This window comes from Strigops habroptila, chromosome 7, assembly GCF_004027225.2.
Source record: "Strigops habroptila isolate Jane chromosome 7, bStrHab1.2.pri, whole genome shotgun sequence".
NCBI classification, from domain to species: Eukaryota; Metazoa; Chordata; class Aves; order Psittaciformes; family Psittacidae; genus Strigops; species Strigops habroptila.
The window spans coordinates 34,797,215-34,823,982 of record NC_044283.2 but is presented as its reverse complement, the minus strand read 5'-3'; the positions used below and the strand labels follow the sequence as shown (position 1 = coordinate 34,823,982).

Here is a 26,768-nt window from a genome sequence, read left to right as displayed (position 1 = left end):
AACATTCTTTGAATACACAGTGAGACCTGACCTACTTAGGCCTCTGCTGTCCTCACTTCTTCACAACAATCTGTCATAGTTCCAAGTCTGTTGAGCATTTTACCCTCTGTGTACCTTTGGATTGATCATTTTGTTAGCCTTAGTTCTCTAGCAAATGGTCAGAACAAGAATATACACCAGCCAGCTATTCTTTGTGATAAAGCAAATATTTACATATTAGTGATAACAGAGGGACATCTCTTCTGTAGGGAAAAAAAGGGAAAAAGGAATTTTATTTAATTAAAAAGGCCACAGGACTTTTTTTATCACTACTGCTTACTGTGAACAGTTAAGCCAATCCATTTTGAACAGAGAAGAAAGCTAACATTTAGACTTAATGACTCAGACATCTTCTGGGAAAGACGTATTTTAGTTTATATTTCATTCTGTGAGAAAGAGTAGAGAAACTGCTCTTCTGCTATGACACAGAGATGACCATACAGTCATAATGCAAATTGCAAATGAAATGTGAATGGAAAAGAGATACCAGACTTGAAAGCCATGTTTCATAATTACAGATAATTTTCCACATTTATGTAAAAATAAATACATTGTGGTTATTATGTTGTGCATTCATGCTTTTTGTGCCTCTGAAAATGTTGCTGTTTTCTCATCATCTCAAGATACTTAAGCTGAAAATTTATCTGCTAATAGATTTCTGATAATGAACAACTATCTCTGGAGTTATCTCAAAAACTTATTGAGCACAGTAACAGAGCAACTTAAGAGGTTTTAAGGTAGAAAGAGAAGAAGGAGGTAGGAAAAAATAGCGAAGTTTCATTATTACAGGAGGCTGACAGAGAGGGATGCAGAGTGTGAAAATTACACCTGAGGGTCAGTTAACTATCCTGCATGTGAGTTTAAGTAATCCTTAAAGATTAGGCAGTTGTCTGTTTCTGCAGACTGAGCTTAACTTTCCATGTCTCCAGTGCTGTTTACAAGTTTGTTGTCTGTGGTTCTCCTATATTACTCAGGATTTAGCGTGACAGTGCTGGCATTCACATCTATTTCCAGATTGTGGAGGACCAGATGCCTTTCCTGTTGGGCTCAGTGGCACAGGAGATAGTCGCCCTCCCCCAAACTAATGGGCTTACAACTGTGACAATTATAGAACTGGATTTTTGTGTCTAAAGCAGTGACTAAATATACTTGTAATCAAAAGGAATCTATTTTACTTTATCAATAAAGAACAATATAATACTTCTTTTTGATTGCAATGCCAAGTTAACATTATTCTGCTGTTTGTAAAGCTCAATTACTGCCAGGAATGAGGAAAACAACTTAATTAATAATGCCACTTAAATGGAATTTTTATTACAATACCCAGCATAGGTATTGTAATTAACAGGCATGAGGGAGAATAGTTGCCATTAATCACCTTTACATTCATTATGTGTTTATTGTAACTTTTTCTCTTTGACCTGCGTTTAAATTTGAGTATTGTAATGCTTTTGTCACTGAGAGTTTCATCAAGAACTTTTGTTTTTCTGTATTCTCTCCCCATTTCTGTCCCCATTTCTGTCTCTCTCCATTTCTTCCCTAGGTTGTGCTGGGACCTTGGCTATGACTGGAGCTTCACTGAGGTGTCGTGTTGGCAATATGTTCCCTGTCTGCAGATATGTGGCAAATTTTTACAGTTTGCCAGGTTTATGCTCTCACACCATTTCTTTTTCCATCAAATTAAAGGCATTGAGGTAGACTAATATATATTACAAGGGCATGTAGTGATAGGGCAAGGAGGAATGGTTTTAAACAGGAAGGGGGTAAATTTAGATTAGGCATTAGGAAGCAATGCTTTACTATGAGGGTGGTGAGACACTGTAACAGCTTGCCCAGAGAAATTCTGGCTGCCCCATCGGTGGAAGTGTTCAAGGCCAGGTTGGATGGGACATTGAGCAACCTACTCTAGTGGAAGGTGGATGATCTTTAAGGTTCCTTGCAACCCAAACCAGTCTGTGATTCTGTGATTTATATATCTGACTGAAAAAAAAAATAAATTAACAGTCCATGGGACTTTTAGGGAAGGCTCCGGGTATTGCTAGGACATTTGAAGGCAGCAGCTGTGTTCCCTGTCATCCTTTCTTTTCCTAGATTGAAGGTTTCTGGTATCAGTTCAGGCTTGATGGGAGTTGGAAGTGGCTGCCCTTCAAAGTAAGAAGCTGTGTATTAGGTACACAGTGATGTCTTGCTTCTGTCCAGAATGGACATTTCCAGGTCTCATTCAGCTCCAAATGTATGGGCAGCCAGAAGCTGGCTGCCTCCGATGGCAACGCTGTGTGTAGGGCTCTGCCTCCCTAGTGTGTGTGTCTGCTCTGTGTCTGTCAAAATCTGCTTGCCTGTTGTTTTAGACATCAGTGCCTCATGATGCTCTTTTCAGACAGAAGATCATGTATGTAGTCTCATCAGTTGGGCCTTTAGCATGTGGTCATATACTTGGTGAATGCCATGCAGCACACTTCTTTAGCAGGCACAAACCACCTCCTGAAATTTCTAAAGAATGTTAGCATCCTGAAGTACCAAAAGCCAGATAGTTGATAGTTGTAGGCCATGACTTACTAACATCAGTTCAGGCAACTCCTTTCAGCCATTTCTGACACATGTGACTGTCAGTTTTTATGCTTTAACATGAAGCTTAATATTCCAGCTAGAACTTCAATGACTGTGCATTGCAGAGATTTTCAGCTATGTCTAACATGAGATTAATTTAATTTCCATGGTATTCCATAGCCATGACTTTTAGGTATCTGTATGAATTTCATGTAATATTTACAGCATTGCTGATGAGCTCATTGTACCTCCTTAGTGTGTAAATATTTTGTAAACAATAATGGTATTATGTTTACCACAATCTTTCTTTGAAAACTGGGAGGCAGAGAAAGAATAACTAGTCAGAAAATTAAGTTGTTATGTTTCACTACCTTACTGGGCTGAATTGGGCTGAAAGTGTTTTTAACATCTTTCATTGAAATAGTATAAAATCTAAACATGTTGAACATCTATGTCTTGAAGCATGAACTTTAAATACACTTTCTTGTCTCTTGCAAGAATACCATTATGGATAATGCCTTCAGTTGATGTTTTTTAAGCAAAGATCTTGTTACTGTGTTTCAGACGAAGTGCAAAACATAATATAATACTTACTATTTCAGGAGTGCACACTATTAACATTTGATTGGTGGTGTGGATGCCGCATGCTATTATTCTTAGTGGAACTGAGAATAAAACATTCATTGAGAAAGATAATCCTCACACAGAAGGATGTAGGAACATGTAATTGGCCATCAGAAGGTTAAAAGAGACTTGACAAGATTTCAAGGGATTAAAAAAGTTAATCTGTCAAGGAGCATACCCACCTCTGTTTCAAAAAAGGCTTGTATTCTAATAAAGATTTATCACAAAATTTTTGCAATAATCCTGTCACCCTTCACTTTTGCTTAGTGGAGCAAATTCAAACTCTGTAATGCTGGCAGTGTAACAGGTGTAATAATAAACTGCAGGTTGACATGATGTCATTGTCCATAGGTGCCATACTGTGTGATTCTGCTGTCATACTCTGATGCAGTATCACTACAAGAAAGACACTGAGGTTCTAGAGCATGTCTGAAGAAGGACAACGAAGCTGGTGAAGGGTCTAGAGCACAAGTCCTGTGAGGAGTGGGTGAGGGAACTGGGGTTGTTCAGCCTGGAGAAAAGGAGGCTCAGGGGAGACCTCATTGCTCTCTACAACTACCTGCCAGGACATTGTAGCGAGGTGGGTGTTGGTCTTTTCTCCCAAGTGACAAGTGATAGCACAAGAACAAGGGGCCTCAGGTAACACCAGGTGAGGTTTAGGTTGGATATTAGGAAAAATGTCTTCACCGAAAGTGTTGTCAAGTGTTGGAACAGGCTGCCCAAGGAAATGGTTGAGTCACCATCCCTGGAGGTGTTTAAAAGACATGTAGACATGGTGCCTAGGGACATGGTTTAGTGGTGGACTTGGCAGTGGTAAGTTAATGGTTGGACTCAATGATCTTAAACATCTTTTCCAACCTAAATGATTCTGTGATTCTTGCAAGCACATTCTGTAGAGATGTGGGCCCTTCTGCGCTCCTCCTATAATCTTCTGGCAGAGTCCTAAATAGTACCAATTTTTAGTCTAATGAGAAATGAAGTTAAATTATACCAGCTACCTTTTTTTTGTGATAAATAGCAAGCTTACACTAATTTGAAGATGTAGTTCCTATTTTATCAATGCGTGTAAACATGTAGTATATTTTCGTAGCATGTATGCATATGTAATACTTTATATGCATACTTATGTTTAAGAGATTTTGCAAAGCAGAGATGAAATTAACTCAGGTGATTATCTAAGTTGTTGTGGACATACAGTTACAGTCTTCTCTGCTGGTAGTTTCCATTAATTTACAACTCCTGTATGTGAAGAAACAAGCCAGCCCCTAGAGATGTGCTATCTGCTATGATACGTGAATCATAATACATGTATTAAAACTCATAGTTTTGTGTATAAGTTGCATCTTTTATAAATTATATATTTTGTGTAAATTGCAATCTTTAATCTCTTCTATGAAGACAACTGTTTGGCCTCTTTTAGAATGCTTTAAGAAATGCATGCTGTTAAAAATGTCAGATTTAGATGAGATTTTAGTAAGCTTTTCCATACAGAAGCACTTTAGAATAAAAAGGTCAAGTACATGTGTCCAAACTTGCTTTGAGCAATATTATTTGATGTTACATTTATGATTGAGATCGCAGAAGCACATGGGTTGTATATAGGTGTAATTAACCCACTGCAGCGATTAATTATAGATGAAAGTTAGGTGTCCTCTGAAGTAGACAGGAATCTTTTAAATATGAGACCCTTCATTTTCACATTGATGCCATTTCAGACAACTTCATTCACAAAACCATTAAAAAAAAAAAATACTGTCTCTTAGGAATCATCACGCATAACAGCATTTGTAGTTTTATAATCCAGGAAAAACAAATGTGCTACAATTGTGGACATTTGCATTTGCAAACTTAGTTTTCCTCAATGATAAAACCAATCAAACAAAAGCAGAATGGTTTTGCCAACATTCGATGAAATAAAATAACACAAAAGCATCTTTTAATAACGCTATGCAAGGAGTAATATAGGAAGGGATTAGGTATTGTAAATTAATATCAGCCATTTGGAAAATTAGCTAGCTCCAGAAACCTTTAAGTAAAGAAACAGGTGGGTTTCCTGTGATTTTAATTGAAAAGTACTTCTAAGTTACCATTACTATGGTACAGGAAGAGTAGTATATTTATTTCATAGAATCACAGAATGGTTTGGGTTGGACAGGACCCTAAATATCATCTAGTTTCAACCTTTCTGCCATGTGCAGGGACACCTTCCACTAGACTAGGTTGCCCCAGCAACTTCTTTTCTGTCTCTCTCCTGTTAGTAATCTCAAGTAGATATAATGATACTGAGGTATCCACATGTTTGAACAGGAGAGATACTATCCTTCTTGTTATTTCAATTCAGCTGCAGCAAAAAGTAGAGGATAATATTAAAATGCATCCTTATCACTAATCCAATCTTTTCACACAGCAAAAAGAGTAGTTGATTTTCTCCATCAATTTTATAAGTGACTGTTACTTTAAACTAAGACTGCCTATTCTTAATATCATCTGTAAGATTTTATAGTTCAGTCTCTTGGCTGATTTTATTTTAAGGGGGGAAAAAAGTCAATGTATCCTAACTAATGTATCAACTGTAATCCGAACTTGTGTTTCCCAAGGCTTACATAACTCTTAAAAAATACAAAGTGGCTTACAAACTGGCTTGCAAGCAACAAGTCATTGGTCTTACAAACAATTAACAGTAAGGTTGTCTTTATGTCACAGATTCCTTCTGTAAAGCATATATGATAAATTCTTTTTTCTGCTTGCTTTTTATTCATAATATTTTTCATGGATCTATGGTATATCTTTGCTCACAGGAATAGTTTCATAAAAGCCACATCTCACTTTAGTGAAGCCGCTGGAGGAACATGGTGTGTTATTTCAATGCACATAAAATATTAATGACTATAAAATAAGGGATGCTCTATCTAGTGCCCACTCCCTCCTGTGTGTCTCTGGCCCAGACACACAGCTGCTTAGGCAGACATGATTGCTAGTGAGGTAGTGAGGAGCTATGTCCCTGTGAGGAGCTGAGCTAAAATAGAGGGTGGTGGAGAGGTTTCAGTAGGTGGATGACTGCAGTCACTGAGCTGACTTAAACCTTTGGTTTTTGAGCCAAGGATTTGCACAAGATTATTTGCTCATGCAGATAGCAGGTGGCTTACAAGTTTATATTGGAGGTGTTGAGGTAAGGTAGAGTTGTGTAAAAAGGCCTCTTTGATGGTGATCTCAGCATGTCCGTTCTGTTTCTAAATGTCTTTTGTAAAGAGGTTTTAAGTTATTTTGTTTTGGCCTCAATCGCATACCTTTAATCTACAAGTGGACCGCTGTAATCGTGATATCATGAACCCTAACAAACAGCAAAGAATTAGAAAACCTGTATATTGACTTGCACGTTCAATCAACTTGTATATGATCTCAGCAGGAAATTCAAAACAAAAGCTAATTTATGGAAAAATATGTAGTTCTAATCACAGTTTAGCTCTGTGGGGTTCCAAATAACACACTACAATCTCTACATGCAGTTGCTTTCATCTTACATTCCAGATTTGGTGACAGTCCAAAAGTTCTTATCAAACCTTATTATCATCTTTTATTAAGGCTTATTACATTTCTCCTTATTGCATGTTTGCTGTAATACTCTGTCATTCTTAATATGGAATAAAAAAGGTTTGATCTTTTCTAGCCAGTCATGAGATGGAAATATGCAACTCCAGTAGTTCACTACATACTATAAAATCCCAGCTCGGTGTGTCCTTTGAACATCACGTTAATTGGCCCCTGCTTCTTTTTCCTTTGGTTCTTAAGTCTTTTCATCAGACGTCACTTCTTTATGCCATCAACATGCAAATAGGTTAAGCATGTTCATATAGTGCCACTTCATTACTATTATATACCTCAAGAGATTTGTGGGGTTTTGTTGCATTTGGATTTGTTGGGGTTGTTTTGTAAAAAATAAGGCTTTTGAACTATAAAAATGGTTGGACCTGTTCATTGATGCTCTTGCCTAAGAAAGATGATTCCAACGAATTTTGAGACTTTACATGGACATGTCTTTTCTTAACACTTCTTTTTTACGAGGAGTGCAATCTAAAGGATGTCGCCCTGAGCAAGACTTCTGTTGGAGTTGTGGAAAAAAAATAGAATAGATAAGCACAAACGTGGGCCTCAGCTGTTTTCCAGAAAGTGACTTTAAGGAAGGAAGGGGAAGGAGTTAAAGATAGAGAAGGGAGAGTAAAGAAATGCCTGAAGGAATACAGTGAAGTAATTATCCTGCAGTCTTAACCTAGTCTTGAAAAGCGTAAATCAGGGGACTTTTCCCACACACACACACAATACTTGACAACAAAATCATTGATTATGACTTTATTAGATAGAAACCCAAAATTTATGGATGTTTTTCATGCCTTTGTATGAACTAAAAGAGACTAAACAACTCTCATCTCAGAGGAGTCAGCAGTCTAATATGCACTCCACCATCATTTCTGTACCTGTAATGATTTTTCACCGTCTTGTTAACTGTGAACAACATTATCTGGAAAAAAAACGAACATACAACAAAACAAAAACAAAGGGGGGGGGTGGGAAGAAAGCTCTGTTCAGGGTAAAGCCCACCATAATACTAAAGACTGTTTAGGTAACACTGAAGAGTGTTACATACTGGAGAACATTGGATGGTCATCAGAATAAATATCTTATTTAAATAAGAGGCTATTGAATCTTTGTTTCTGTTTTAAAAAATCTGGATTCTCCCTTAAGCTTTGAATGAGCCTCACATAATGCTGTTGACAGAATTAGACCATTGTTATATGAAAGTCCAAGGCTTGACAACTAAAATGAGACATCTAGCCATACACGTTTTCAGAGGAATAAACGTTCCATTTTGGGGTGAATGTAGTAGAAATACTTAGTCAAAGACTACCATGCATCTTAACAATTCAAATGCAACCATACTTTAAAATGGCATATACTCATCTTTGATTAGTGGCAAAGAAAGTCAGTTTATCCATAGAAGATAGCTGATACATCTTTGTTGCTATATTTTTTTCTAGGCAATTTTCTGTGATGTGTTTTGCAAATTCTTTGTTAAGAAAATATTCCAAGAGAAAATGAGGAGTATAAAGGTTGGATTTTTTTTTTCAGGTGAAACAGTAAAATCAATGGACCCGTTTAACAGTGCAGGATAAAAGGAGAGAGACCACGCTTTTTCAGTTACTATATTGATCTGGATAGATATTGCTAAGTTTTTCATATAATGCTATACTGAAATGTTTTACATTCAAAATACAGGTTCAGAAACTTTTATATGATGCTTCTGATGGCTAACCCTTTGAGGGTGCTCAAAAGCATGCACTTTTAAGTTATTTTGAATTTAGAGATAACAGGCTTTTTGTTGATTTGAGAAAAACAGTAATAAATAAAGAACTTGTCTTTCTAACTTTTAATTTGCTTTATTTGAAATTTTAATTAACTGGTTTTAATTCACTGTTTGATCTGCAGCAACATCCAAATCATCCTATTATCTTAGAAAAAAGCAAATGAATGCAAATCACTGACAGTTGATTTGCACATCTTCTGGTCCACTCCAGGTCCTTCAGAATAAAATAGGTTTAGATTCTAATTATAGCTGCAAGAAAAATATATGGGAGATAATTTCAAAAACCACTTCAGTGTTCAAATATTTCATTTGAAAATGTATTGCCAACAGGGAGATGAACTAGAAGATAATCCTTCAACAAGATTGAGCAATAATTGCAATTTGCTTAGTTTAAATTATAATCTTTGTGCATTGCTTTAAATATAAATGATATTCACTTTTCCTTATATGCAAGTGTGCATATATATTATTCTATTAATTCTAGGGAAGCAATTTTGTAAATCATGGTTTGAAAGCACCAGGACCCAGAAATACGTAGCAGTCCTGGAAGATCAGTTCAGTATCTTCGGAAGAAGCTCCTCTTCAAGTACAGCTTCATGAATAATAAGACTTGATTACCATACCTTGTAAAACACATGGGAGAAAGGGAAGAGGGTCGTCAGCATCATTCAGTTCTTCTTGACAACTTTCTCTACAGTGTATAGTTCTTTATGTTTATAGAACATGCACCATAGACCTTCTCTGGAGGTTTTGGGGAGATGATTGCTACTTAGACTTAGCTGCTGTTTTTTTTCCTTTCTGCTGTCAAGTATTAATTTTCATCTGTTGTTATACTTGGAAGAGCTGGAGGAACATGGGAAGTCCATTTCTCAATTCAGGCAACTCTGTTTCTGCTTCTTTCTACTTAAAAGAATCCTCCTGTCTGTAAATTCTTTTTTCCCCTGAAATGTATTCTGTCGTTTTTAGAACTCCTTCACTGCAAAAACAAGTTTACCAAATTCAGAATGGAAGGTGATGAATTACTGGCACTTCCGACCAGTACTTCAGAGACTTGAGACTCAGACATCAGTTACCTCTCCAGTTACTGTAGGGCTGCTTCTCTGAATAAAGCTTGTGCTTATATGCATATGGTTTTGCTTGTTTACCTGCATCTTTAGTGCTCTCACTTGCATGGCTCAAATTTTGTTTGCCATGCCCTTTGTTTTTCATATTTTCGTGAGCCTATTTGTCACTTACAGTACTTCAAAAAAAAAAAAAAGTGTGTTTGATCCTGGTAAGTTACGGTAGAGACGCCCTTGAATTTTGACCAGCACAGATAATAAGTTTCTCTGGTTTTTACTGCATATTGATGCTCTTCCTACAAAGGAAAAAAAATTCTTTCTTTCTGATAGCAACCATAAACCCCAGCACTGTATGTATATTCACGTCTGTGTCCAAATGTTGTTTTCTGTTCAGAACTACATCCTAGATGCTGGAGGATGCTAACACCTAATTTCTTTATCAACTAGCTGTCCCTGTCCTCTTACCATTCAAGTGTTTGAGGAGATGGAAAAAAAAAAAATCCAGGCAAGACCAGTTTTTGCTAAATGGAAAAACAGCTACCTAAATTGGTTTTCTTTTACAGTCCATTTTTGTGCCTCTCATAACTTTGGCAGAAGAGAGCTTTGAGCTTGTGAGCAAGGCAGGGAAGAGAAAACACTCCTCAGTCGAATGCATCAGGTAGTTGTCAGCTCGCATAGTTCTAGTTCTGCCACATAGTTACATAAATTACCCTGTCTTATCACCTACTAATAAAGGGACTGATTTCTTTTTGGATTGCTGAAGAAAGTCACAAGGAGGGTTTTGAAGTGATAATACAGTGTGTTTGCTCAAGAACAAGTTCCTTGTAAAGAGAATGCATAAAGGACAGCAATACTAGCCTGAGAAAGGTTAGTAAGGCTAGAAAGGCTTGCAAGGCAAATGGGCTGGCAACTTTAAAAGAATGAAAGGGCCTGATAGCAGCAACTTCTTGAAGCAGATTATTGCAAAATGTTTTATGCAGTGTAATCTACTCATAATACTTTTTCAAGTGTTTGCTGTGAAATGTATTCTTAGTTGTTGGTTTAAGTATTGAGTGGAAATGAAGGCCTCGTACACTGATTACAAACCAAAATAAGTAGACCTTAATTACACAGTGAAAGGTAAGATCAGCCAGGCTTGACAAAACAGTTTAAGGTGAATCAGAAAACCTTCAGTGGACTATGTGGTGACAGATGGTAAGATTACCTGATAACCTATAACAAATGATAGCATTTTTGTGCTAACATCAGTGCTACTGTAGGTATAAATGCACTCCTTTAATCTGAGCTCTGAATTTTACTTTTGAATCTCTCAGTCCGTTTGGCATGTTCTACTTTGCAGAAATATGGTGGGGGAGGAGGCGTTGGAGAAATCTCAATTGTTGGTTTGTTTACTGCTTGTATGTTTGAGATTTGTTCTGGAGAATTCAGCCATATAAGCCAGCATCACCTAGACGCTGCTGTGTTCATGCCCAGAACAGCACAGATCCTAGAGGTCTTTCTCCTCTCTGATGCCTCTCCTTTCCACTCTGTTAGAGGGAGCAGAGTCCTCACCGTTTAAACTATCACCACACTCTAAACAGCTGGCCATAATCCTGATAATTTGGCCTTCAGCAGTACAAATACCACCTTGAACAACTCTGTCAGTCCCAAGGTAAAATGCTGTCATAATTCCAGCAAGTGAAGATTTGTTGGTGGCTAGAGATTACTTTGCAGAATAGAGTTGAGGACTGAAACAGCAGAACAGGGAGAGGATATCATCGTCTGTTTCATAAAAAATCATCCTGTTCATAATGGAAGGAATTGTCCCAGTCCTGATAGAAGTAAAAGGAGGCTTTTGTTAGGATTTAGTGAACACATTTGTATTGTGACAGCCCGTCTTTCCTCCCAGCCCCTGAGGCTTCATCCATGCTCACAGCTGTGGGTTATTTGGATTGAGTTGTTTTTGTCCCTGACCACAACCATCTCAAGCTGCATGTCTTCTGGTTAGAGGCATCTGGCATTCTCAGACAAGTTCTTGCTGCCATCAGAGATACGCCAGTGTTGAAAGTTGTTCCAGTGTTAGTAGCCTCATAGATTTGGCAGACTTGGAACTAGTGACTCTAGGAAGGGTCTCTTGTGTTCATTGTCATTTTCTAACACGAAATTTGTGCCAAATGGAATGGGAATAAAGGAGACCTGACAGGCAATATTTAATCCAAAAATCACGAAACTGCTTTACATTAGATTTGGGACTAAAAGAACATCTGAGAATAGAGAAATATATTTTGTTTTATATGTTTTTGCCTTAATTTTGCTTCATATATCAAATTCTTTAGATGAAGAAGTAAACCTACCATTTCTCTGAACATAATAGAAACAGAGAAGGGGATTGAACTTTTACATCTCCATCCCAAAAGTGGAAGAAAATCTTCATCCTTTTCTAGACCTGAGGAACTCAAACATATATACACCACTGCAGTCTACCTGCAACATTCCCCCTCTGGAAATTCAGAACTAGTTCATGACACTTAACTTGAAGGTCTCAGACCCCTCACTGAGGTGTGCTCTCAGTTTGCAGTTACCAGTACCAGGGGCTGCTTATCAGACTCATGGGGGCATCAAGAACTTTTAACAGGTGCCTCGCTGTCCTTGTAACACTGATAAGGGCTTAAAGTTTGCTTTATGGCTGGCTGAGAGGAGACTAATCTTAATCAACAAAATAGTGCCCGAATTTGTCTTAATCAGTCAATTTACCCATGTTCTTAAAATTCCCGATCTCTAAAGAAATTGTGCCTTGTATTTTAATCCTGTATTAACAAGCCTAATTTTTTCATGTTGTTCTCATACGTTTGTAGTGAAAGGAGAATTCTCTGAATTCCATAGTGCTGTCTCAGGGAGATTACATAGTTGAGTTATTTAGTGTATTAGTACACACTGTAAGTTTTGGGTCACTGGAGTTGTCAAGCAACATTTTTGGTCTGCTTCAAAAATATTCTGATATTCACAGTCTGTGAAACAACTGCATGTATCCATCAGTTCATTTTTGTTGGACATTGTTTATTGAACTTGGTGCTTGTTCAGAGTCAAAGTTGAGAGAGCAATAGTATTTTTGAGGGGTGCAACTGTTACTATCTTTGACAGCGAACTACAGTGGGACTCGCATCAGTACACGCAAAGAAAAGGTACTTGTCACTTACCTTGTAGTATCTATGGTTCTTTGAGATGTAATCAATATAGATCCCACAGTCCTTGCCTTTGAAGACTACAAATTCCAGCTGTTTTGAGTTAAGAGGGAATGTCTGTAAGGTCATGTTGGAACTTCCCCTTCTGATCTCCCAGTGGAGCATAAAGAGGCACAGGGCATGTACGCAGCTCCTGCAGATAGTGCTGTTAATGATGATCCAAGCTCTTACTTTTGGAGTGGATGCACTTCTAGAGTTACAAAATGAATGCTACTTTCTTTTTTTCTCCTGAAGAGTGATAAGAAGCTATCAAAGTGAGGAGAGGTGATTTAGACCTCCAGACTGAAGACGAGAAATGTACTGGTTTTGAATCATGTTAGTTAGCTGTTTGCAGTCTTTCATTGCTGCCAGTGAGTTGGATTAGTATAACAAATAATAGAGTTTGACCCTAGGGATTTTGATGAAATATGTTAAAACAGATACAATCACCAGATGATTAATATATAAATAAGAATTTCAGCTGAGTTAGGGCCAAAATAATAATGGCTAATTCTAGTGATGTACCGGAAATGGTGGCAGTCAGATTTATGGTTTAACAAGAGATGAAAGGAGAAAAGTAAGGTTTTAGGATCAAGGAACATCCTACGTTATTAGGCTTTGAAAGGCAATTTAAGGCCTGAGAAAGAAGAGTAATAGTAGAGTCAGAGACTTGGAACAAAGAGAATATGTCATCTGTAGTAAGGATTTCAGTCTTTGAAACATTCAGTAATATGTCTTTGGTTGCACTGGTTTTTTGTTTTGTTGAGGGTAAGGAGGAGGGTTTAAGGCAAAGACCTGGCAGAAGGTTGTAGTTCTGCAGTGTTTGCTGGCCGCTTGACTAAACTTCTGCCAATGCCTGTTTGTCTTAAGTAAGGGTTGGTCAATACAGAGAGATTGAAAGATCAGAGATGAAACCAAAAGCGATGAAGAATTGTTTGTCATTTGGTTAAAAGGGATAAATAAATTCAAACATTGACTATAGCAGTGATCTGTTTCAGAGACAGAAAGATCAGAAGCAATAAGATATAGTGAATCATTTTCGTTATATTTTGCACTGATAGTTAAAATACATTACTATGGATTTTTTTCCAGTGTATTTTTATTCCCCAGTAGCGCCTAAAGACTATTTTAGCTTTGGTGATAACTGTTGTCATGGAATGAGCAAACTCATGTTATACCAAATGCAAATTAAAGTAATTACAATAAAATTAGTTTTGGTGGTATCATAGAGTCATTGGAAGAGAAGGAAATGCACCACAGATAGCAAGAAATTGCATTTGTTGCGTGTATTACAGTGTCCTATTAAGATAAATTTTCTTTCCCCCCATATTTTTGCTCTTAAAGTTTAGACAGGAGCTTCAACATTAATCCCCAGTGATATCAAAGTTCCTTAAGTAGTTCCCCCTAACACCATGGAAGGTTGACTCTTATCTTTCATGATTAGCTTAGCTAAACTTTTTCACATGGTATCACCTTTCTAATAAATGTGGTTGTGGGGAATTAAGTAATTCAGAAACCTAGCATATGCATTATTGTTATTGGAGCAAAGTGCTCTAGTGTCTGCAGCTCTGCTAATGGTCTTGGCCTTGTTCTGCAGATTAGCATGGGGAATGGGCACATAACTGGAGGTTGTACAGGGTGTTGGTGACAGCATGATAAGGAGTGTTCATGTCTTAGGTTAGCCCTGCAACACCCACAGAACCCGTCTTCCTCTCCTTTTGCATTGTTTCTTTTCCTTTTCTGGCTAACCAAAATGGATCTGTCTGCTGGTGAGATCATTTATTTTAGTAGGTCATTTAGGAGCTCACTTAAATGATTTGTCTCTTCAGAAGGATCAAAAATGAAAAAAGAGAAAAGGATGTAATTACTGCCTATCTTTTTGAACATTGATTTGGGACCGGTAAAAGACTCAAAATGAGACTAGTGAGCTTTCTGTCAACTGTGTTCACCAAAAGCACTCTATCATTAAAGGACAGTGGTAGTAATTGCTTAGTGCCATTGCTAAGTTGAACTATTAGTCTGTGAATGCTTGTTCCTGTAATTTAATTTTTTAATATATGAGTTGCTATTCCGCTGCAAAGAGTGGAAAGCCATTATTTGTACAATTTGTCATTGTGGTTAAGAGCATCAGATAACCTGTATCCTTTACCACCAGCAATGCATCTGTTTGGCCTCAACTGGCAGTTGCAGCAAACTGAAAATGATACATTTGAGAATGGAAAAGTGAATTCTGATACTGTGCCAACACATCCTGTAACAGTACCTGCTGGAGAAAATGGTAAGTAAAACAGGCACCAATTTCTCTCCTGTATGTCTTACATCGCCAGACTTCTAACACTTCTCCTCCAAAGCTCTGTATATTTAATGGTAGTATGGAACATTTGTAAGTAATAGTAATTTTAAAGAGATATGTAGATATTTCACAGGAGTGCACTGTTCCTCCTACCTATCATGTTAAGGGAGTGATGCATCCTGGGTGATAGTGTTGATCATACTAGGAAAGCTGGCTGTCAACCAAAATTCTTCATGGGAATTTACATGTAATATTTTTAGATTACATGTAATATTTTTATATTACCATGTAATATTAGGGTAGAAAAGATCTCTTCACATCCAGAAAAGCAGAATCTCTGCTTACTTTAAAATCTTTGATAATGTAATGATTGTTGAGGGAGAAGGATGGTACTGAGTCTGGCTTGGACCATCCCGCCTGAGGGGCTAGGGTCTCATGCTGCAGAAATGGCCGCAACAAACCCAGGAGCCCAAGGTGACAGGACACAGTATTTCATAAGGGGAACCTGATATCAGGATTCAATCTTTGGGAGTCCCAAAGAGCTCTATATAGTTTTCAGACCAAAGCCCTGTCCATGACAGGGAGGGACATTATCTCTTTTTCTGGAGAGTTGGCACATGAAAAGGCATTTCAGGAAGGTTTTGCGTATTTTCAAAGCTTCTCTCTTAGATGTGTTTAGAAGGCTAATCATGATTGTGGTCATTCCTGCTCATCTAGACAGGCATGGTTTGGTGCTGCATAAGGTGGCATAAGAATGTGTGTTTTCTATGGCTATGATGAATTTTATAGGCCATTCCAGTTTAAGTTCTGCTAAGTAATTTGTAAGCCATGATTATGATCAAGGAGCTTTCTATGCCATGATGACCTCACTATGGAATGGCTTGGGTTTTTCTCTACAGATGAGGTTTCCTTTCTTTTCTAATTTCTCTCTGAAATTTAATAGGTCATGTATATGTTCGTTTGTTTTCTCAAAGTCTCTAGCAGATAATATTGAGTCTGAATTATCCAACCAACATACAGAGTAAAAAAAAAAAAAAAAAAGGAAAAAAACCCTGAACTTTATTAATTTTGTTGTAGGAGCTTTTAAAATACAAAACACACAAAGAGATTATTTTTTATCGACCTTTTTCCATGTTGCCCTTTAAGATTCTCAAAACATTTAAGAGCCTGTGCACTTTTGGCTAACAGAGGCTTTAAAATCAATAGGTTTTGAATGGAAAACTTGATTTAAATGGCTGATGAATGCAGTGTTTGCTTCATTACACAAAAATCCATTTTCCCTTTCACAAGATAGAGCTGACCTCCTTACCACCGAGGAGGAAGAAGCTCTGCCAGCAGTTGACATCTTGAAAATTTTTCAAGTCATCACAGATCCAAGTTATAGAAAAGAGACAGCTCTTTCATTCTTCTGTCTTCTTTCATTCTTCTGTCATTCTTCTGAAGTTCATTCTTCTGTCACATTTGTAAGCATATGAAACTTCTCCAGTAGGACTTTTTTCTTTCTTTTTCTTCCATTTCCTTTACCCTACTGCTTTTTTTTTTGCACTTAGATACTGATTATCTCTTTCTGTGTTCTTACTTGAATGAATAGCAAAAAGCTACTGTATGGTTAATGAATATTGATGCTGCACTGACAGCTCATCATGCCAGTGTCTTCTGCCCTCAGTAGCCAATATACTTTCTTGTCTAAAATATATACATGTCTTTGTAAGTATTTTCTAAACAAAAGTTGTTTGTTTCCCTTGATAATTTTATTTTTATTTTTACAAATTAAAACCTATTATACTTTGCCTCAGAAATAAAAGGAATTTTTCTTTCCTTATGTCCCCAAGTACTGTACAGGAGAACAGGGTTAATTCCATCCACTGTTAAAATGCTGTCCTCTGCAGAATATGGTAAACAGTCATTTATCAGCATACATCAATACTAAACAACAGACAGATGAGAGAATATACATTTTAAACCACGAAAGAAAGGTTAAGCAGAAGGGAAAGCGTGATGTCTAGATATGAAATATAAGGAGGAGAGCCCTGTGCTTTCATGCCAGTTATTGAAAACTATAAGGAAATATCAATAGAGCCTTGATGTGTATATTTCAACAGCTGAACAACTTTCAGTATTGCCCCTATTTGGCCCCCTGTTAATATCTTGATACTGTGATTTAGATGGGAGAAATTCCCAGCCTTGTATGGGCCAGGCATTTTCTTTGACTCTTATCTAAACCAGATAATCCTGGGCCTACTTTGGTCAGAAAATCATAGCCCACTGTGTTCTGGATCCCAGGTATTCATTTGCCATTCAGAAGTACAGGTACTTTGTATGACGAATTAGCAAAGCTAGAACCTGAAAATGCATACTTACGACCATTGAAGAAAATTCAACTGTGGTTTACATAGAAATAGTCATATCTGACAGTAAAAGCATGTTAAATCATCCTTAAATGCAAATAATTTATTAAGTGAAGCTTGAATCTTTAAACAAGACTTTTTCAAAGTTTTTTTGTTTGCTGCTTTTGTGGATGATTTTTTCTTCTCCCAGTGCTTCTCTCTATATGGACAGTAAACTGCTGGCAACATATTACCTGCTCATCTAGACAGGCATGATTCGGTGCTGCATAAGGTGGCATAAGAATATGTGTTTTCTATGGCTATGATGAATTTTATAGGCCATTTCAGTTTAGGTTCTCCAAAGTAATTTGTTAGCCGTGCTTAATCACATACAGGCATTTACTTGAGGTGCACCAGTACTCTATAGTTTTAAGAAAAGAAAGGTTAAAAAAACAGCTTGTTTAACTATTGTGTTCTAGCAGTTGGTCACATCTCACATGTTGCTGGCTTTATTTTATGTCATCTAAAATCTATGTGCAACTCAAATTGTTTGATGTCATATAAATTCTGTGTGCAATTCAGAAACACTTATAATGTATGCTTAACTGCAGATTTTTTAAAAATGGGAAAAGGAGTGAATGGAAGGAAAGGAGTGAATGGGAAGAAAGAAGTGAATGGGAAGATGGCCATTTCTTTTGGCTTACTTAGATGCTCTTTTTGAGATTATACTCATTAAAATATGTTATGCTTGCTTTACCATGTATGTATGGAGCTTTTGGTTTTGTTTGCACTATCTCATGTTAATTAAAGGTATAACAACTTCATAATGAGATGTTATATTGGGGTTTTTTGTCTAAAAAGGTATGTTTTTGAGGAGGATTTTGATTTAATTTCTTGGAACAGTTGTTGCACAAGTGTGTATAGCAGATATCTCACAGAAAAAGATCCAGATACAAGGTTATTCAGTGGTATAGGAGAACATGCTATTGACTGCAAATAGAGCCTTGCAACCCAATATTCTAATTAGTACTGCCCTTGAAGGATGGAAAATTATATGTGTGACACTAAACGGCAATTATTGTTGAGCATTTTTGTGTTTTGGTTGTGCATTCATTTTTAGTCTGTTACTGATACTCAGTTATTTACAGTGTATCTTGTGTTTTAATCTATAGAATGTTTGCAAATAAGGAGAGAGAGTTTGTCTTCCTGTCATTTTAGGGATATTGTGAATTGTTTTTCCTGTATAATAATTAAATATTGTTTTTTGCTTTAAATATTTGTTTAGTTCAGGAGTTTGTCCACCTTAACCTCAGACAGTCAAAATAAAATTTACGAATATTAAAGATAACAGATCTTTTACCTATTAATTACCCATAATGCATTGGATTATTGGTATCAGAAATGCATCATATAATGATTATATATATTAGACAGTACATGATGCAGTAAGTTACCATATTTTGTAAAATAATATATATAGCAATATAAGTACAAATCATGATATAAATATTATTACCTATAAATATGTATGTGTATATGTATTACTGTCTCTTGGGGAGAGTCTGTGAAAGAAGAAATTTTGGGGATAGGGAAGAAGTATCGTGAAATAGAATATATTCAGGAGGATGGGTATTTGTCATGGTTTAGGACCAGACAGTAACTAAGAACCATGCAGCCGTTCCCTCACACTCCCCTTCCTCCTCCCCCTCCAGGCAGGATGGGGAAGAGAATCGAAAGAATGTAAACCCCATGGGTTGAGACAAGAACAGTTTAATAAATAAAGTATAATATATAACTAATAACAATAATGATAAGGAAAATAACAAGGGGAGAGAATATAAAACTAAAAGGGAAAAGGAAAAAAAAAAAAAAACCCGTAAGTGATGCACAGTACAATTGCTCACCACCACCCGACCGATACCCAGCCCGACCTGAGCAGCAATCTGGGCCTTCCAGGTAACTCCCCCCAGTTTATACACTGGGCATGATGTGCTGTGGTATGGAATATCTCTTTGGCTAGTTTGAGTCAGGTGTCCTGTCTCTGCTTCCTCCTGGCTTCTCGTGACCCTCCTCACTGGCAGAGCATGAGAGATTGAAGTCTTTGATGAGAGTAAGTGCTACTTAGCAACAACTAAAACATCGGTGTGTTATCAGTGTTGTTCTCAGACTAAAGCCAAAACGCAGCACTGCACCAGCTACTAGGAAGGAGGAAAAAATAAGTGTTACAGGTGAACCCAGGACAGTATTTTAAAATTCGGCTTGTTATTTGGACTGTTACATCATTATGGAATTGTGTCAATGAGTGTGACATCTCATATTCTGATTTAAAGCTTTGTATAGGAACTGTTACTGTTTAGAAAGTGAAAAATTATGACACTACTGAGATTTTTCTTATGCCATTTTGATACAACAGGGAACAAAAAATAATTTAACCCTATTCTTAGGAGGAAAAACAACTAGTGTCAATTTGAGAGAAGTGGTGTGGCGTTAAAGGGGCATGTAGCTACAGGGTAAAACTACCTCTTTTTTGGTGAAGAAAGTGGGAGTCTGTAGAATCATTATCTGCTATGGACAAGTGTTGAAGCCCAGTAATAGGCATTTCTGGCAAATTGTTCAAAATGTTTAATAAAGTCCACGTGCTTAATATGTCGAGTTCATCTTTTCAGTTGTAAGAGGTAGTTGTTTTTAATTTCAAATATAGAAATATGGGAAGCTGCAGATCAATACTGCAAACAAGTGTTTATTGTTTAGAGGTTATCAGTCATCAGTGTGTGAATTTATATGACACAACATGCTTAAATTTGAAGGAAGTGGTAAGATACAATGCTTAAATGAACTGAAATAGTGAATACAGTTCCGTCTTCTAAGATAAAATATAAATATTGTGAAAGATAGAGTCCAAAGTTAGAAAAGCATCAAACTCATCCTGAGAAGTGTAAAAAAAAAAATGGTTTCTCCAAAATCAGGTATTTCATAGTCTCTTCTCAATAGAACACTGATCAATAAGATGATCCTGCAAGTGAGACATTTTCAGTGACTGCAAAATCACTGTGGCACAGCTCTGGTGATGATACAAGCTCCCGCTCAAGGCCTCTCTGTAGCTGTTTAATTCAGCAGCAGTCTCTGTTCATCATGGATGCACAAAAGGTGACGAGGATCAATCTGTGACCTCACCTGGCATTTCAACTTTTAATCTAGTTTTTTACAGTCTAAATGTTTGCAAAAAGGTTGTGTCAGTTTGTTCCATCAAATGATGAATAATGTAGAATTTGAACATAAGAGGGTAGCAACATAGCATTGTCAGTTCTTCAGAACACTTGTACGCAAACAAGTCAGCATCACTTCAACACGCTTATCACATTCAGATGGGTTTAGGTCAATCTTTGTCATACGCTAGCTGCTGAAAGAAAATATGAAGTAGTAAAGACACAGTGGACTGTAAGATTGTAACTACAGTTCCACCTTATATTGCTTCACCTTGATGTGCCAGTTGCTTAAATGTGACATTAGTTGCTCATGTTGACTTGTGTTGATAAGCAAGTTCTTACACACATCTTTGCCTCTTAGTCTAGAATTGTTAGTGCTGATTCCATCGGATCAAAGTAGGCTTTGACCCTGGAGCAGCTTCCAGGACTGCCTGTATCCAGCCATACAGCATGGACTTAGTGCCTGAATATCAGATCTGAGTCTTTGGCCTCAAACTCATCTAAACCATCCCAGATTTTAAAGCTGGGTGGTGATGGTTTGTGCAGACCACTTCTTAGTAGTTCTGCTTCGTACAAATCTGAGAGGTAGAAGACTATCACAACTACACCACAGTTTGTTTGCTGATGAGCTTTGAGAAAGGTTCATAATCGTTGGCAGATTTAGCAATGTGCCTGTGTGGTACAATAAGAGGCAACAGGGAGATCTGAGTTATCACAGACCTGTGCTGTCTATAGCATCCAGCCCCGTGCTTTGTGGGATCATCAGCTTGGCCTGGAAGAGCTTTACCCCTTCCATTTATTTGATGGTGCTTCACTGAGATGGCACAGAGCCTTGCAGATTTGGCTGATACTGTTCTCTATTCTAGCTGTAGTATAGATTCAGTCTCTGTCGCCTGTCCTTAGCCACTTGAACAAAGTTTGTTGGGTGTATCTAAAGTTCATGACTTCATTTTCTTCTTTTTTAATGCCACAGTGTTTTTCAGTCTTAGTGTTTGACATCATGTGTCTTTTGTATGTTAGCATCTTCTTTGCTTCTTCTGGGCATTTACAAGCCATCACTGGCTTCCTAAGGCTAACTGATAGTTGCATAAGTGCTTCACAGAGAAAAATTATTAATACCCTTCAGTACTATGTTCTTATTCCTAGTAATTGGCCTGCAGGATAAATACATATTCATTATTATATAAGAAACAGTGAAAGTACCAGACTTTGACATACTATTATACATTTTATTCCAGAGACAGTGTGGATAAGGAAGTGGTAACAAGCTTAGGGCTGAGGGTGAGAAGTGCAGAGAATGTAGGCATTGTGAAGAGCCTCTGCCTCTGGAAAGGATGGGGGAACACAAAAACAAAAAATAGGAAACCAGAGCTGTAGGCATTGTTAGTATTGTATAAATAGTCTGATGTGTAATGTAGAAAAGACCATGTATTAGTTCTCTTGACTGCTTATGTTTATGTATCTATTATTCTTTAAATTGTATGCTGCATTTCCCTTTAATTTTCTTTGGTGTGAGACTTTATGCTCAAAAACACCTGTTAAAATACTTGGGGGGACAAGTGAATAGTTTAATGTAGATCCTAAAACAGTTTCCATAATGCTAGTGCTTAGGGAAGTTACAGTGTTTTTACTTGGTAAGTATTTGTGATATCTTTATGTTTTTATTTCCCAATCAGTGAATTCCCTGAGATCTTATATTCGGAAAGATTGTCAGGTAACATTTTATCTGAGGTGATGCTAAATATTTGGTGTTTTATATAAAGGATGATTGAAAGCAAGAAAGGAGCACTAATTTTTGATCTTTTCTTATTGTAACCCATCAGGAAAATTAGGGGGATTTGCACAGGAAAACAACACTATAGATTCTGGAGAACTTGATATAGGCCGAAGAGCGATACAGGAAGTTCCCCCTGGGATTTTTTGGAGATCACAACTCTTCATTGATCAGCCACAATTTCTAAAATTCAATATATCACTTCAGAAAGATGCGTTGATTGGAGTATATGGCCGAAAAGGCTTACCACCTTCACACACTCAGGTGAGAACTACTTTCATTAAATGTAGGACGCGTTACTGAAAACTGCGAATTCGTCTCTTTTGTATCTTTTTTATTTCTCAGGATTACATCCTCTTTCATGTTACTGGTTTTTATTTTTACTTTTTGTACTTTATTGATCTCATGCGATGTCCAAAACATGTATAATACAGTAAGTGATGGGATCTGAAATGGAGAGGTGTTCTTACTTATGAGCTGTTCTGAATGCTGTGAGCGATGATGATGCTTTAGATATGTAGCTGTTTCATGCAGAATTTGTAGGTACTTTTTTCTCCTGTCATACATAGACATATCTTTAAAAACCTAAGCAAACTAATACAGCATCTTATGGCCACACATGTGGTTGAGCATGCCTAGCAAAGACCACATGGACCAAATTTCTAAACAAGAAGACAACATTTTTTGAAGGAAGTTTTAGTTTGTTCTCCAAGCAAATGCTACAGTATTTACAGCTTAGTGTCTTACTAAATAAATACATAACTGAAAAAAATGTAGTATGTGTCTACAAAGATACAGTGAACTGCAGTTGTAAAAGTGTCAGTCTCCACTAGGCATCTAGTGTCTTAAAACTTTCTTCTTAAGTGTCCCAGAGGGTTTATTCTGGTCCACCCCTCAGAAGGTCTCTAATGACGCTTTTTATTGCATATGGACATGCCTTTGCCTAGTAACAAACAAACTTTTTATCCATAGTTATAGAAAAGTTAAAGTATAAAAGAACAAACAGTCTTCTGGATTGGCAGGAGAAAGGGAGAATTGTTGTCTGAGATGGGATTTTATAATCAATTTACCCAAATTTATTTTTAAGATTTAAGACCCTCCAAGTTTAGTTTCTTTCAGTTGAATATTTGTCCAGCTGCTGGCTCTGAATAGTTTTTCCGCCTGGAAAGGGAGTTGTCCTTATACTCTCCTACCCCAATTTGAGAATTATACATCTTACTGATTTATTTTTTTTTTAAGTGTATGGATTAGCCCTGGACATAAGTATAGCCACCTAGCAGTATAATTGGATTGAAGCTTGAGTGATTATAGAATCATAGAATAGTTAGGGTTGGAAAGGACCTTAAGATCATCTGGTTCTACCCCCCCTGCCATGGGCAGGGACACCTCACGCTAGACCATGTCACCAAAAACTCTGTCCAACCTGGCCTTGAACGCTGCCAGGGATGAAGCATTTATCACTTCTTTGGGCAACCTGTTATGTCTCATAGGCCATTGCAGCAGCAAATCCATAACTGCAAAATTCAAATACTTTCTTTTAATCCCACGTATTTTAAAATTTTATTTGCATATTGTACTGTTTTTATTTATTTTGGTTTTCCAGGCATAACTTTTAGAAGACCTAGAACATAGAAATATTGCTAATTATATCACCTATTTAGGTGTCACGAACCACAGAGGAAGAATTACGGTCAGCAAAGGAGTTTCATGCAGCTAGAATCACAGAATATTACTTTAGCTTTATTTTTTTAGTTTAGTTACCGTTAAACAACAATTTACTGAATGTAGAAAATACGCTTATGTTTATTTAAAAATTTGATCTTCAAAAAAATTCTTAAGTGGGTTTTCTTCAGAGCTTCACATATGAGCACTCACCCTCAGGCTGACAAGAAGCACAAGAAATTCTAACTCAAAGAAAATTGATTCAGAAAGTTATCATCCATTGGAAATAGGGCTTTGGAATACAAATGCCATGTCAATGATAACAATAATAACAGGAGCTAGGGGAATACATGTGTGGCAAGAATGAATAAAACTGGAAAAGCTGGTCTGGACTGTGCATTTATATGAGGAGTTATGTAAGTATATAAGGCTATGAAAAATGGTCCATGCTTGATTCCTTATCCTGGCAAAAGACTGACATAGGGGTGCGCTTTATCCAAAAAGTTAGGAAATGGGAGTAGCTAAATCTGTTTCCCATCATGTGTTACACAGACTCCTTTGCCTTTAGGTTCCTCCTGCCCAAGTGCTTATGCATGCTTAAGTATGATACAACAGAAGGAATCATATGTGAATCCTGCTACTGTGTCTTCTGTAGTTCCTATGACATTTTGGACATATTGTTCTGAGGATATAAGTCAAGCTCTCTTGTCTTATATTTGCCTGGTATATAATTAGAGAATTTTTTACAAACCATTTGACACTTGATACCTTGAAAAATCAGGCATGCTTACTTATCAGTGCGCCTAGTGAACTTCTAGGGCTGCTGAAGATTCCCATGGGTAGAGGGTTATCAGGATGTTTATACAGCCTTGAACCCAATGATGTCTGGTTTAGGTGCCTGAGATAAAGTATGTATAATCTTCTAAAAATGCAGTTTCAGTGAGGGGCTGGGGGTTATTTTGTGACTGTGCTACTGCACATTGGGGGAAAAAATGGAGTAAAATATTTCTCGACAGTTTAGGCTCTTCTGCAACAAAGTCCTAATGACAGGACTTTGATGAAGACATAACTTGTACTGGTAAAATACGTATTTTACCAAAGTAGCTTATATGGACAAAGTAAGGCATTTAGGCAAAAGAACATCTAATGAAATAGAACATTGAGGGTTTGCAAGCATAAATCAGTTTATTGTTTTGTTATTTCCCCTAACCCTTATGGCTTGTACTGACAGAAGTTCTTAACTGCAAGCCAAGCATAGCTAGCAAGGGCAGACTAACGGCTGATTCTGGCTTTTCTTGCGTCCTTCTGTCAGACAAGCCAGCTTACTTGTATAGCTCTAAATGTCATAGGAGCATATTAGAAGAATACATGAATGTCCACACTGGATCTGATCAAAGGCCCATGTAGCCTAGCATTCTGACCATGATGGTGGCCATTAACAGATATGCAGAGATTAATATAGCAGCATGACAGATTTGTAGTTATTCTTCCTACAATACACTCCTGGCCTCCAGTGTTTTAAGGCTGAAGGACTTCCTGAGTCAAAGGTGCTGTCTTTGTATTTTACAACCTTTGAAAGATTTCTTTTCCTGAGAATTTGCGTAGTCATCTTTGAACCTATGTAAGCTTTTAGCATCCATGACATTTGCAGCAAGGAGTTTCACGGCGTGACCACACATCTCACACGACTCCTCATTGTGTTTTGAGGCAACCTCCTCATAGTTCTAGTTTGGTATGCTGGTGGTAGTGTTTTGCAAGAGGCAGTGAACAGTTTCTCACTGGTTTCTTCTCCATGCCACCCTTGATTTATAAATCTCTAGTGTCCTTAATGAGGGTTTTTTCCAGTCTGTTTCGTCATTCTTTGTGTGAAAGCTGCTTCAGTCCTTTGATCATCTTTGTGCTTTTCTGAATGTTCTCCAGTTTTACTGCAGCCTTTTTGAGATAGGGATGCCAGAGCAGCACAGAACGTAGCAGATGTTTAACGGCGATGGTTTCATAGAGTGCCTTAATGATGTCTGCTTTAAAAAAAAAAAAATGAAGTAGAACTGGTATCCATAGCATTCTCTACCGTAGCTCCAAGATCTTATCCCAAAGTGATAGAAGTTGACTCAGAGCCCATCCCTGGATTGGGTGGGAGCCAACAAACTACAGTTGTTTCATGAGGACTTTGAAAAGTAAGATCTCACTCATATATGTCACTTCATGTCTGTCTCTTTTGAATGCTTTCTGCCCTTATTTCCTAGTCACAGAATGACAAGTGCTAGTAACAAAACTTATGCAAATGAGCTACGGCTCCCTGTTTCTCAAACATCAGTATTTGAATTTTCAGATCTTATGTTAAATAATAGAGAACTGATTACAACCTGCACTCTGCCATCATTTGTGAAGTTTCCTTACCAGCTGCCCCTCTTCAGTATCTTTGCTGGTATGCCTATGATACGCTACATGTGTAACCATACACTATCATCTAGCTCTCTCCTTACACCTTCAGTGTTTCTATGGATGTCTGCCTTCTCTGCATCTCACCTTTAGCTATAATGCAAAACTTGCATATTACATTTGCCACCTTGTCTTCCACTTCTCTCCCAGACCTTTGCCTGTTTATCCAGCTCTTTTTCCTACGCAGTTGGAACCAGACAGTAAGTAAGAGGGAATGGAGTCTATCTTTCTATAGCT

General features: G+C 37.3%; 1 protein-coding gene across 27 annotated transcripts in view; it reads left to right on the top strand.

Annotated features, from left to right (window-relative positions):
* TENM3 (teneurin transmembrane protein 3) overlaps positions 1-26,768 on the top strand; it is an 817,612-nt gene that overhangs the window by 701,821 nt on the left and 89,023 nt on the right. For all 27 annotated transcript variants that reach the window (XM_030491587.1, XM_030491600.1, XM_030491599.1 and 24 more), the window contains 2 exons: positions 14,986-15,108; positions 22,480-22,694. In XM_030491587.1, the coding sequence (XP_030347447.1) occupies positions 14,986-15,108; positions 22,480-22,694 (338 nt within the window). The remainder of the gene's footprint in view (positions 1-14,985; positions 15,109-22,479; positions 22,695-26,768) is intronic.